General features: G+C 38.8%; 1 protein-coding gene across 6 annotated transcripts in view; it reads left to right on the top strand.

Moving 5' to 3' along the window:
- The window catches only part of WASHC3 (WASH complex subunit 3), a 128,218-nt gene that overhangs the window by 40,289 nt on the left and 73,715 nt on the right, over positions 1 to 14,214 (top strand). For all 6 annotated transcript variants that reach the window (XR_013830412.1, XR_013830413.1, XR_013830414.1 and 3 more), the window contains one exon: positions 3,709 to 3,773. Coding sequence is in view for 3 of the 6 variants with exons in the window: in XM_079936301.1 (XP_079792427.1) it covers positions 3,709 to 3,773 (65 nt within the window). In the remaining 3 variants the exon portion in view is untranslated. The remainder of the gene's footprint in view (positions 1 to 3,708; positions 3,774 to 14,214) is intronic.

A 14,214-nucleotide genomic window follows, 5' to 3' on the forward strand; every position in this document is an offset into this window, starting at 1 on the left:
ATTTGTTCTTTAAAATATTTTTGAAACAAGTTTATGTATGGATAGATTATTTGAAAATTTATATGTATGTTTCTGAGCCTTTGTGGGGTTTTTTTTGTTTGTTTGTTTGTTTGTTTTGCGGTACGCGAGCCTCTCACTGTTGTGGCCTCTCCCGTTGTGGAGCACAGGCTCCGGATACACAGGCTCAGCGGCCGTGGCTCACGGGCCCAGCCGCTCCGCGGCATGTGGGATCTTCCCAGACTGGGGCACGAACCCGTGTCCCCTGCATCGGCAGGCAGACTCTCAACCACTGCGCCACCAGGGAAGCCCTGTGGTTTTTATTTTAAATAAGCTCATATCCCCTCTTCAAAACTCACCTCAGCAAATTCTTTGCTGGTCCTCAGCTCAGTCTGCCTTTCCTTGGGTCTAACCTTGCCCATTATGCAGGTCTCTGTTATCAATTTTATGACTGTATTGTGATCATCTTTTTAACAGATCTATTAGACTGTACTCTCTGAGGGCAGGGGCTGATTATGTTGTTATTTTCTCAGCATAAAGCACTGTGCTGCCATTGTGGTGTTAAACATTGAGGTGTGGGATTGTTATGTCAGAATTCTACCGCTAACCCCAGTAAATTTATTTCTAACCCTGTAAGATCCCTGAGACCAGAAAACAGACAATGGACAACTGCAGAAGAAAGCAAGGGAACCTTAGCTGGGTTAGTGCAGAAACTTCAGGGTAGGGCTCTGCGAAATTGGATGGGAGCATCAGAGCTCCTAAGGCCTCTTCTGTACCTTAGGTTCAAAACTGAATGTCACACCTGGCTAGTGACAAGGGAGGGCCAAAGAGAAGAGTATGCAACAGCGTAGAGAGGTGATTGAGCTTTTTCCCACGTGGACTCTGGCTCAGCTTACCCTTTCTGCACATGGGATGAAAAGATATGAGGGAGAGGGTCCCAATCATGTATACAGCCTTTTAAAGCATGGTGACCCCACTTACTTCTGAAGGTGGTATAATCAAGGTCCTCAAATTTAACACATCTGATTAGTGTTTCCTCATCTTTGGGGCAAGAGGAGGAGTTGACAGAGAGACTTGATTGCATCTTCTCCCCTTAAAGCTTTATAAGTGAGCTTTCAATAAATGTTTATTTGTACATCAAATTAGTCCCCTTTTCAAGTAAATTTGTATTTATTTCTGACATATCCTCTTCTTACTGTTTTGATGTTCTTATCCTGAACTTTGAAATTCACATGTTCTCAATGTTTTTGTGACTTATACACTTCTAGGATTATCATTACATGGTGTTTGTATTGGTATAGAGAAGATGTGTAATATAATCCCAAGAGAGTTCTTGAATTCTATTTGACCTTTTTGCATGATGTGTCCAAGTGAAATTGGACCATTTACTTATGAAAAGAACATTGACATAGCTATACTTAAGAGTAGAAAGCTCTGAAATCTTTATTTGAAAAGACATTTATTCATATTGTTAAGTATTCATGACACCATCCCAGCCAAGGCCTTAATCATTTGACTTATCAATGTTTTCTTTCTTTTGGTGATATAAGAAGAGTGAGAATATGATATCTGGCTTCTATCCAGCAGAATTAGTAATAGATAAGCTCAAATGATTTAATCTGGGCTTATGTGGTACTAGATAGCACTAATTCCATTAAGTCAGTTAAAATGTATCTTATTAGATTATTCAAGTGCTATGCACATACTAATATAAAAGCAAAATAGAGCTATTTTAAATAATGAACGATCTAAAAGGAGGCTTTTTTTCCTGGCTTCTATTTTTTATTTTTTTCCAGTTTTATTGAGAAATAATTGACATACATCACTGAAAAGTTTAAGGTGTACAGCATGATGGTTTGTTTCACGTATATTGTGAAATGATTACCACAGTAGGTTTAGTTAACATCCATCACCTCATATAGATACAATAAAAAGAAAAGAAAATAAATTCACCTGTGATGAGAACTCTCAGGATCTACTCTGTTAACACTGCCGTATGATATAAGGAAAAGTTATCTATAGTCATCATGTTGTATATTACATCCCCAGTACTTACTTATTTTATAACTAAGTTTGTACCTTTTGACCATCTTCCTCCTGTTCCTCCTACCCCCACCCTCTGCCTCTGGCAACCACAAGTCTGATCTCTTTTTCTATGAGTTTGTTTGTTTTGTTTTGTTTTGTTTTTAGATTCCATATATAAGCGAGATCAAACAGTATTTGTCTTTCTCTGTCTGACTTATTTCACCTAGCATTATGCCTTCAAGATCCACCCATGTTGTCACAAACAGTAGGATTTTCCTGTTTTTTATGGCTGAATAATATTCCATTGTGTATATATACACTCTTTATCCATTCATCCTTCAGTGGACACCTAGGTTATTTCCATGTCTCGGCTATTGTAAATAGTGCTGCTATGAATATGGGAATGCAGACATCTTTTCAAGTTGGTGTTTCTGGGTTTTTTGGGTATACTCCCAGAACTGGAATTGCTGAATCATATGGTAGTTCTATTTTTAATTTTTTGAGAAAACTCCATACCGTTTTCCACAGTGGCTGTACCAATTTACAATCTCACAAACAATGCGCAGGGTTTTCTTTTCTCCACATCCATGCCAGTGTTTGTTATCTCTTGTCTTTTGATCATGGCCATTCTGACAGGCATGAGGTGATATCTCATTGTGATTTTAATTCACGTTTCCCTAGTGACTAGTGATGTTGAGCATCTTTTCATGTATCTCTTGGCCATTCATATATCGTCTTCGGAAAAATGTCTTTTCAGGTTCTTTGCCCATTTTTTAATTGAATTATTTGGTTTTTTGCTCGAGTTGTATGAGTTCTTTATATATTTTGGATATTAACCTCTTACCAGATATATGGTTTGCAAATATTTTTTCCCATTTCGTAGGTTGTCTTCCCACTTTTTTTTTAATAAATTTTATTTATTTTTATTTTAATAAATTTTATTTATTTTAGTTTTGGCTGCATTGGGTCTTTGTTGCTGTGCACGGGCTTTCTCTGGTTGCGGCGAGTGGGGGCTACTCTTCGTTGCTGTGTGTGGGCTTCTGATCGCGGTGGCTTCTCTTGTTGCAGAGCACAGGCTCTAGGTGCACAGGCTCAGGAGTTGTGGCGCATGGGCTTAGTTGCTCCACGGCATGTGGGATCTTCCATACCAGGGCTCGAACCCATGTCACCTGCACTGGCAGGCGGATTCTTAACCACTGCACCACCAGGGAAGCCCAGTTTTCCCACTCTCTTGATGGTTTCTTTTACTGTGTAGCTTTGTAGCTACATGTAGCTTGATGTAGTCTCACTTGTTTATTTTTTACTTTGTCTCTTATGCTTTAGGTATGATTTCCATAATATCATTACTAGACCCATGTCAAGGAGCTTTTTTTCTATGTTTTCTTCTAGGAGTTTCATAGTTTCAGGTCTTACATTTAAGTCTTTAATCCATTTCAAGTTAATTTTTATGAGTGGTACAAGATATAGGGGTCAAGTTTTATTCTTTTATGTGTGAATATCCAATTTTCCCAGCACCATTTATTGAAGAGACTGTTTTCTCCATTGAGTATTCTTGGCTCCCTTGTCAAATATTTGTTGCTTGGGTTTATTTCTGGGCTTTTGATTCTGTTCCATTGGTTTATTTGTCTGTTTTTATGAAGGAGGTATATTTAATAATTGAATTATTATCTTGTGTTCTTTGCTTAGGGTGTTCCAGTCATGGCAATAAGAAACAAAATGATATCAGAAGGACTAGACCCAGATCTTCTTGAGTAAGTAATTCTTCTAATACAATGATATTACTGCCAAGATGATGAGTTTATCAGTGATAATAAAAATATTTCAAGCTCTATATGTTTTTCCTATACAGTGTTTTATGGTTGAGGAGACCACCTTCATAGACAGTGTCTCTGCTATGTTTAAAAAGTGAAAAATCTATGCTATGCTACTAAAACTAGCCTTAAGACATTTTAGGAGTAGTTTCAATAGATTGATGATGAATCTGTATATGCAAAAGGGATAGAATTTGACGACAGTTTTGTTGCACAGCAGTAGTGTCTTCAAGAAGCAGTGCTCTTTTTCTTCCCATGCTTTTTTCCTCCCTCCCTCCCTCCTTCCCTCCATCTCTCTCTCTCTCTCTCTCTCTCTCTCTTGAATTATCTATAGTTTTTTATTTAAGACCTTAGTGTATAGGAAATTTACTCTACATGATCTAGGTTGAGCCAGATGGGGAAATAAATAGAGTAACTCTAAGTCCACAGTAATGGTTATTAGAAACTAGATATTGTTTTGTGTGAGTTTTATAAAAAAAATTTTGAGAAATGCTGAAAATTTGTGGCTCAGAAATTTGACAGTAATTTACTCCATCCAGACAAACCTGGCTACATAGCTCATCCTGAGTAAAATATATCATAATGGATTATTCAGAACTAGTCTCCTTTGCAAGTATCTAGACACTTATAAAGAGTCTTTCCAGTTTGGGATTTTAGTTCACCCCAATGTATTTAGCTATGGTAGCTATGCAGGCATTCATACTGTACTAGCAGTATACTTCGGAATTTTTCTTGGCTCTCAGCCCTTCAAGAAAATGTATGCAGTTTTCCCCTCATATATACAATCTTTTCCTCATATTTTATCTTTCAAAATATGAAATTTAAGAATTTTTTAGAAGTCTGCAGGAACAGATTTCCCACATGTATCTCCATTTAGTATGTATTTCAGTAGCAAACAGTTCAAGTACAATGGTATAATTGGTAATTTGAACTAAAGCATCTCCAGGATATTTGGCATTTGCTCTGGAAATTGTTTCTGACACACTTTAAAAGCAGATGGATTGTGACATATACTTTAATGTGAATTGAACATATGGGTCTAATCCATTTTGGTACTTATTGGAATATCTTTAACATTGACTGTGACCTCTTTTTTGCTTCTGGAAATACACAGTAGACCTTCTATACTAACAGAGAGCTAAAATGACCTTTAAAATCATGATTTTTCTCTTTAGAGAAAATGTAATAAATGGAAAACTAACAGCCCTATAAGCTATAGGGCCTATAAGCAGCCCTATAAGTGCTATAATCCAGTCCCTTTACCCCCTACTGGCTTCACTTCATCCTCTGCCCAGCCTAAACCTACTTCATTATCCTTTACTTCAACCATCTACCCACACTAGCAACTTGAAAGTCACCCTTGATTCAGCCCTTCTCTCTACCCCTTAACATGTCAGTCACTGTGATTTTCTCTTTTTTAATCTCTCACATCTGATCACATGCCTCCATACCATTGCTGTTTAGTTCAAGCCCTCATCGTTTTTCACCTGAATTATTATAATAACTCCTGGTTGGTTTTCCTATTCTCTTTCAACCTGTCACTAAAAACTTAGTGGATCTCTTCATATAGTTCATCTGTTCATACATACAAATCTTTCTGTGATTCTCCACTGCCTTTAACATATAGCCTAACATCTTAGAATTGCAAATAAATGCTTTTATCATCAAGACTCAAGCTTCATTTCTTGCCATTCATCCATACTTCCCTATCTCCTGCAGCTGTAGCAAACTACTGGCATTTCTCTGAATGTATCATTATCCTGGTGTCTTTGAATGTTTGTATTCCTCCCCATGGCACTTCCTTCCCCCATCTTAAATGGCCAGGCTGACTTCATATTCTTAAAGAGTCCATTTAGGTATCGCCATCTTAAGAAGTCCATGGATGGGACTTCCTGGCGATCCAGTGGTTAAGAATCCGACTTCCAATGCAGGGGATGGGGGTTCGATCCCTGGTCAGGGAACTAAGATCCCACATGCTGTGGGGCAGCTAAGCCCACATGCCACAACTACTGAGCCCAAGCACCACAACTAGAGAGCCTTGTGCCACAACTACAGAGCCCACATGCTCTGGAGCCTGCCACAACTACTGAGCCCATGCACCTCAACTGCTGAGCCTGCGCGCTCTGGAGCTTGCACGCCACAACTAGAGAGAAGCCTGCATGCTGCAACGAAAGATCCTGCGTGCCACAACTAAGACCCAACACAGCCAAAAATAAAGAAATAAATATTAAAAAAGAAAAAAGAAGTCCATGGATGACAACCAAGGGGAGAATCCCCAGGACTCCCAATACTTCCTTGATGTATCTCACTTAGCAAGTTTGAGGGCATGTCATTAAAAATGGTCTGTAAACGTTGAGAAACATTCAGTTGCAAAGTGGTGCCAAGTTTTAGGGTAGAATTCCAGTAACAGTTAACGTTGTCTTAACAGAAAAACTCAGCCTCAACCACAGCCTGGAGCCTGAATTCTGACCCATTACCTCACAAGTACATGCCATTGGTCACAAGGGGCGCTGGTTGGAATAGGGTGACTCACTATAACCTATCACCACTACCACTAGAAAACCAGCTCCCACTACATTTAGCTAGATATAAGTGAAATCAATCACCTTGTTAAGGAGGAATTCTGGCACTTTGGGAATCATGTTCACATAAAAGTTAAGGAGCCTCGCTTTGAGGGGAAAGTCTGAGATGATAAAGGAGAAGAAAATGTGCCATCCAAGGAAAGAGTGTACTTTTATTTAGAATCTTATGTACATATTTAGCTCAGCCAAGAACTTTCAGTAAAGACTGTTCTTTTGTCTTTTAAGTATAAACATACACTTCTTCTGTTAGCTTTAGGTAGTAAGACAGATTCTTATTACTGTAAGAAGAAATAGTCTAGATCTGTTTGCACTGAGCAAAGAGCAAAACTGAGGTTAATATAGAAATAAATACTGATCAGAAAATACATTGTTATTCAGTTGGCTTGTGTATATAACAGTTTGGAAGCTGACAGTACATAATTTTGCTATGTTGTTTTTGTTTATTTTTTAACATCTTTATTGGAGTATAATTGCTTTACAATGTTGTGTTAGTTTCTGCTTTATAACAAAGTGAATCAGCTATATGTATATATATATCCCCATATTCCCTCCCTCTTGTGTCTCCCTCCCACCCTCTCTATCCCACCCCTCTAGGTGGTCACAAAGCACCAAGCTGATCTCCCTGTGCTATGCAGCTGCTTCCCACTAGCTATCTATTTTACATTTGGTAGTGTATATGTGTCCATGCCACTCTCTCACTTCGTCCCAGCTTACCCTTCCGCCTCCCCGTGTCCTCAAGTCCATTCTCTACATCTGCGTCTTGATTCCTGAGGTGGATGGACCTAGAGTCTGTCATACAGAGTGAAGTAAGTCAGAAAGAGAAAAACAAATAGCGTATGCTAACACATATATATGGGATTGAAAAAAAAATGGTTCTGATGAACCTAGGGAGAGTACGTAATTTTGAACCAAAACAGTTTACATGATAAGGGAGAAGAAACCCTGGCTATTTTCCTTCAAAAATGACTATCACTGAAATTTAGAAAGTCTATAAACCTGAAGAAAATCCCTGATAATTACCAAATAAATAGTATTTGTTTGCTACTTCTGATTATTTAATATTCTTACAAATCCAAGTTTTTGAAAATAACAGTAGTGCTTATATAACCAAGAATTCGTTCTTTTTAGCTTGTAAAAATTAGTAAAAAAAAAAATGCTGTAAAATCAAAAGATATGTGAAAGAGTCTCTTTTTCACCATCATACTCAAAAGAGTTTAAGGGGAAATAAAATGGAAAATTTTAAGTTTTATCTGTTTTAGAAATATAGAACAGGTAAATCATGCCTTATAAATATTTTCAATCAATGCCTAGATTTTTCTTACCAGAAAAAAAAAATGTTTCTTCTTATCCTGTTCTATGCTTACATTTATGTCCCATAGCTAAGGTTACTATTATTACCTAGTAATTACTACTTTTACTACTCCAACATAGACTAGCCTCTGGACCTGTCCATCAAGAGACGAAATTCATGATGGTTAAGGCTCAGGCTAAGGCAGACTTTAGAAATAGTCTACTTGCTGGGGTCCAGATTCTGCCCTGCCACTTTCTAGCTATATGATCCTGCACTAATTACCTAATCAATCTATTCATCAGTTTCCTCATCAGTAAATGGGAAATAGAAGAGTTCACCCTTTATAGAGTTGTTCAGACTGAGTAAGAGAATGATGTAAGCACTTAGCACAGCTCTGGACAAACAGTAAATGTTAGTTGTGATTTATGAATGTTTTAACGGAGAAATCTGTAGCAAGTTCTAAACAATTGTATTTACCAGGCTTTTGGATCCCAACTTGTTTAGAGTCCTGTTGTTGCCTGTGTACCACTGTGTTCTCCACAAAGACGTATTTAACGTACACAGAGTAATTATCCTTTTGAGTTATACTCTCTGTTTTCCCAAACTGAAAAATCTATATTTTAAACTTTGTAGTAAAGAACAGACTTCTGGGGCTTCCCTGGTGGAGCAGTGGTTAAGATTCCTCCTGCCAATGCAGGGGACACGGGTTCGAGCCCTGGTCCAGGAAGATCCCACATGCCGCGGAGCCACCAAGCCCATGCACCACAACTACTAAGGCTGCACTCTAGAGCCCGCGAGCCACAACTACTGACCCCGTGTGCCACAACTACTGAAGCCTGTGCACCTAGAGCCCGTGCTCTGCAGCAAGAGAAGCCACCACAATGAGAATCCCACGCACTGCAACAGAGTAGCCCCCACTCACCGCAACTAGAGAAAGCCTGCACGCAGCAACAAAGACCCAACACAGCCAAAAATAAATAAATTAAATAAATACAAAAAACAAAAAAATAGAAATAAAGAACAAACTTCTGAAATTGAAATTTAACTGGTCACGCTCTTAATAGTAGGAGGGTGCAGTTTGTAGCATACTGATATGGCTAAAGAAAGCAAGTTACTTTGCAGGCTTTAAACAGAACCAGCTCAGCTGGCATTTGTCCTGGACTTATCTATTCAAAGTACATTTATACCTTCCTCCCAGCCTGTGGAATGACCATGACTATGGTTGCCAGAAATAGAAGTAACCACCTCAGCCTACTTGTCACTGAGACGAGAGGAGATTCATTAGTGTTAACCAAACAGATACTGGAAAGCAAGAAAACTTTATTTAATTATATTTAAGGCATATCCAGCAGATTTTCCTGCCCTCTAATGGAATACCTTATCTGCCAATGATCTTCGTCTGTCTCCTGCTACAGAACAATATAATGGATTAAAGGTTGGGTTTTGGCTGGTTACGGATAGAATTGATCTCAATTCCCCGACTGAACAATTCCAGAAATAGGGTTTTTTTGTTTTTTTTGTCTTTAATATTTATTTTATTTATTTATTTGGCTGTACCGGGTCTTAGTTGTGGCATGGGGTATGTTCTTTGCAGCGTGCAGGATCTTTAGCTGTGGCATGGAGGATCTTTATTTGCAGCATGCGGGATGTTTTAGTTGCAACATACGGGATCTAGTTCCCTGACCTGGGATTCAACCTGGGCCCCCTGCATTGGGAGCGTGGAGTCTTAACCACTGGACCACCAGGGAAGTCCCCCAAAATAGGTTTTTTTACTCGTTCCATTTTTTTAGTTTTTGCTGAGCTGGGATTCCATTCAGGGTAATTACCTTGACCACTGGCTGGCAGACTGACTAGAAAGTATAGGACAGAAAAAAAACAATGTCAGAAAATTGTGATTAGTCCACTGTTGGAGACCTTGATCACAAGAGTAAGAAATAATAAAAATATCAAAGAGGTGGTGTTAAAAAGCAGTTATGGGTCTTCCCTGGTGGCTCAGTGGTTAAGAACCTGCCTGCCAATGCAGGGGACACGGGTTCGAGCCCTGGTCTGGGAAGATCCCACATGCCACGGAGCAACTAAGCCCATGCACCACAACTACTGAGCCTGTGCTCTAGAGCCCACGAGCCACAACTACTGAGCCCGCGTGCCACAACTACTGAAGCCCACACGCCTAGAGCCCGTGCTCCGCAACGAGAAGCCATCGCAATGAGAAGCCCGTGCACCACAACGAAGAGTAGCCCCTGCTTGCTGTAACTAGAGAAAAAGCCCGTGCGCAGCAACAAAAGACCCAACGCAGACAAAACTAAAATAAATAAATATATTTAAAAAAAGCAGTTGTGGTCTTCCAGTGTCTAGCAAGCAAGAGATAGAGAGTTGTTGGAAGTAAAGAACCCCAAGGTAAACAGCAGAAACCCGTCTTACCTAGGATGGCTGGCTTTCTTTTTCTTTATGCTATTAGACATTACATTGTTTCTCTGGCTCTGGGAATCTGCCACAGATTCCCACAAAGGGCGGGACATACCTGTCTTGATGGGCATTCAGAAATGGAAAGACCAAAGTATGTGTAGTTTGAGTAAATGTAATGCTGAAGTAAGTCTTACTGGTTACTATGTAACATCAAAGTCAAAATTGTCTTTTTTTTTTTTTTAACTACCCCAAATGTCTTTATGTAGTCACTGCAATCTCAGTTCAGGAATTCAGTGTTTTGCTATTTCCTTAAGACCACTTATTGCCATTGCATAAAGCTCTGAGAACAACACTAATTGACAAGTATAATGTGACGTTAAAACTTTGTATGTGCTCTAGTTGATATTGAAAAGTGATTTGAATGATAACTATTGCACCCTCTCCCCACAATCCTCCTACTCAGCAGTAGTTTTACTAACAATGTTTTTGCCACTTAATCTGCTTTACATTCAACTGTTTTAAATTTAAAGAAAATTAAAAATATCTTTAAACTATTTACCTACATAAATAAATGTTTTTCCAAAGAATGTTTATGTTGTTTGGTGTCCTTAAAGTGGCTGTGGTTTTAAACACGAATATAAATATCTCTTTAATGAAAACAAACCAAACTAATGATATTTGTATTTTAAGACTCAGTTTATGTACAGGATCAGAAAAACTAACTCAAACTAGCTTAAGCAAAAAGGAAAGTTATTGACTCACAAACCTAAGAAGTCTAAGTAGGACAGAATCAGGGGCGCAGCGCCATCAGTACTGGCTGGCTGGTGTTCTTTCTCACCTGGCACCTCTGTCCACCTTTACTCCTTGGCATAATCATCCACTTCTCTCCTACTGCTGATGAGCTTCCTTTCCTCCTGGAAAACAAGGAACTAGCAAATAATATTTGCTTTATATTGTAAATAGCTATAATATTGCTAGTTTTTGCCAACTGAAAGGAAAGAGAACCCCTTTTCCATAATCCAAGGCTCATTTCTGGGGACGCATTCTGATTGTCGTGCTTGGGTTATGAGCACTCCCTTGAATTGATCTCTTTCCAGGTAAAGAGATTCTTCTGACCTGCCAGGCCTGGATTATGTGACTGTAACAAAGAAAGAGTATAAGGAAGGGATGAGGGCAATAGGGATTGTGGTTGATAGTCTTATTTATTCCCATAAATGGGAGAAAGGTGACAAATAAAATGCACACAGCATCTGGTATGCTAAAAATTACTGATTTGTATTGTATATGGTTAGTACTTCCTTCTTTCCTTTCCTTTCTAAATTTTGGCTCACTTTTAGTTCAGGTCAACCTAGTAACTTCTTTGAAAATACTTCTTTTTAAACAAATTAAACTTAGTAAAGAGTTTAAAGTTAAACTTTAAAAAATTTTGCTTTTACTAAGACTTTTATTGATAATCTGGATGCCACAAATTATATAAATATGCTTATTAAAATGTAGCTACCAAGCTAGTGTTTTCTATTGTAACTACTAAAGGTTGAGATTTTAGAAAAATATACATGATAAATCATGAATATACTTATGACTTTATATATTTTTCTGCATTTTGCTGATGTACTCTTTTTTAGTGATTCACTTATATGTTTAAACTATTGAGAGGATTATGCAGTCTTCATTTCAGATTTTAGTAATGAAGTGTAGCCAGTAGTTTAAAGTAGCAACCTTTTTAAACATATCTTTAAAACTTCTTTCTATGAAGAAATTTACAACAAACATTTCATATATATATATATATATATATATATATATATATATATATATATATATATGGTCAAGCAAGAGCAATTCTGATCATAACATAAAAAGCCAAATTTCTGTTCCCCCTAAGAATATGAATATCCAGTCTGGAAATGATGTTGTGAGTTCTATTATTATATTAACATTTGTAAAGCTTTTTTTTTTTTTAATGTATTTATTTATGGCCGTGTTGGGTCTTCATTTCTGTGCAAGGGCTTTCTCTAGTTGTGGCAAGCGGGGGTCACTCTTCATCGCGGTGCGCAGGCCTCTCACTATCGCGGCCTCTGTTGTTGCGAATCACAGGCTCCAGACGCGCAGGCTCAGTAATTGTGGCTCACGGGCCCAGCCGCTCCGCGGCATGTGGGATCTTCCCAGACCAGGGCTCGAACCCATGTCCCCTGCATTGGCAGGCGGACTCTCAACCACTGCGCCACCAGGGAAGCCCTGTAAAGCTTTTATAAGTTATAAAATGCTTTCATGTATTACCTCATTTGAGTCTCATGATTTTTGAAGTTTTTCTCTTTTATGTACAAAAGGAACTCTAGTGTGTAGCTTTTCTTTTGTTTTCATAGCAATTCCAATTCAAAATAGCTTTAAATTTCTTTTCTTTTATTTATTTATTTTTGGCTGCTTTGGGTCTTCGTTGCTGTGCACGGGCTTTCTCTAGTTGCAGTGAGTGGGGGCTGCTCTTCGTTGTGGTGCATGGGCTTCTCATTGTGGTGGCTTCTCTTGTTGCAGAGCATGGACTCTAGGTGTGTGGGCTTCAGTAGTTGCAGTGCACAGGCTCAGTAGTTGCGGTGCACAGGCTCAGTAGTTGTGGCACACGGGCTTAGTTGCTCCGCAGCATGTGGAATCTTCCCGGACCAGGGGTCGAACCCGTGTTCCCTGCATTGGCAGACGGATTCTTAACCGCTGCATCACCAGGGAAGCCCTAAATTTATTTTAAAATGAATGAGGGCAAACAAAAGTATTGGTGAGAATATGAACCTTGTGCACTGTGGGTGGGAGTGTAAAATGATGTAACTGCTATGGAAAGCAGTATGGCAATTTCTCCAAAAATTAAGCATAGAATTACCATATGATCCAACAATTCCACTTCTGGTTATATACCCAAAAGAAGTGAAAACAGGGACTCAAACAGATACTTGTATACTTGTGTTCATAGCAGCATTTTTCACAATTGCCCAAAGGTGGAAACAACCCAGATGTCCATCCACAAGTGAATGGGTAAACAAAACGTAGTATGTGCATACAATGGAGTATTAGTCATCCTTAAACTGGAAGGAAATTCTGATACATGCTGCAACATGGATGAATCTTAAAGACATGATAAATGAAATAAGCCAGTCACAAAAAGACAAATATTACATGATGCCACTTATATGAGGTACTCAGACAAATTCATAGAGACAGAAAGTAATGGAGTGGTTGTCAGGGGCTGGAAGGAAAGAGAAATGAGGAGTTATCATTTAATTGGTACAGAGTTTCAGTTTTGCAAGATGAAAAGAATTCTGTAGGTGGATAGTGGTCATGACTCACAACACTGTGAGTATACTCAACACTACTGAACTGTACACTTTAAAATGGTTAAGATGGTAAATTTTATGTTATGTCTGTCATACCACAATAAAAGAAAAAAATGAATGAGGACAGAGAATAACAAGTGTTGACAAGGATATGGAGAAATTTTAACCCTCATATTCTGCTGGTGGAAATGTAAAATGGTGCATCCACTGTGGTAAAAAGTTTGACTGTTCCTCCAAAAGTTATACATGGAGCTACCATATGACCCAGCAGTTCCACTCCTAGGTTTATACTTGAGTATTGAAAACATACATTCACACAAAAACTTGTACACAGGGCTTCCCTGGCGGCGCAGTGGTTGAGAGTCCGCCTGCCAATGCAGGAGACACGGATTCGTGCCCCGGTCCGGGAGGATCCCATATGCCATGGAGCGGCTGGGCCTGTGAGCCATGGCCGCTGAGCCTGCGCGTCCAGCACCTGTGCTCTGCAATGGGAGAGGCCACAGCAGTGAGAGGCCCGTGTACCGCCAAAAAAAAAAAAAAACTTGTACACGGATGTTCCTAGCAGCATTATTCATAACATCCAAAAAGTAGAAATAACCTAAATGTTCATCAACTGATGAATGGATAAGCAAAATGTGGTATACCCATGCAATGGAATAATATTCAGCCATAAAAAGGAATGAAGTACTGATAAATGCTACAACATGGGTGAACCTTGAAAACATTATGCTAAGTGAAAGAAGCCAGACACAAAGGCTGAATATCCTTGATCCTATTTATAT

This window comes from Stenella coeruleoalba, assembly GCF_951394435.1.
Source record: "Stenella coeruleoalba genome assembly, chromosome: 11".
Classification (NCBI taxonomy): domain Eukaryota; kingdom Metazoa; phylum Chordata; class Mammalia; order Artiodactyla; family Delphinidae; genus Stenella; species Stenella coeruleoalba.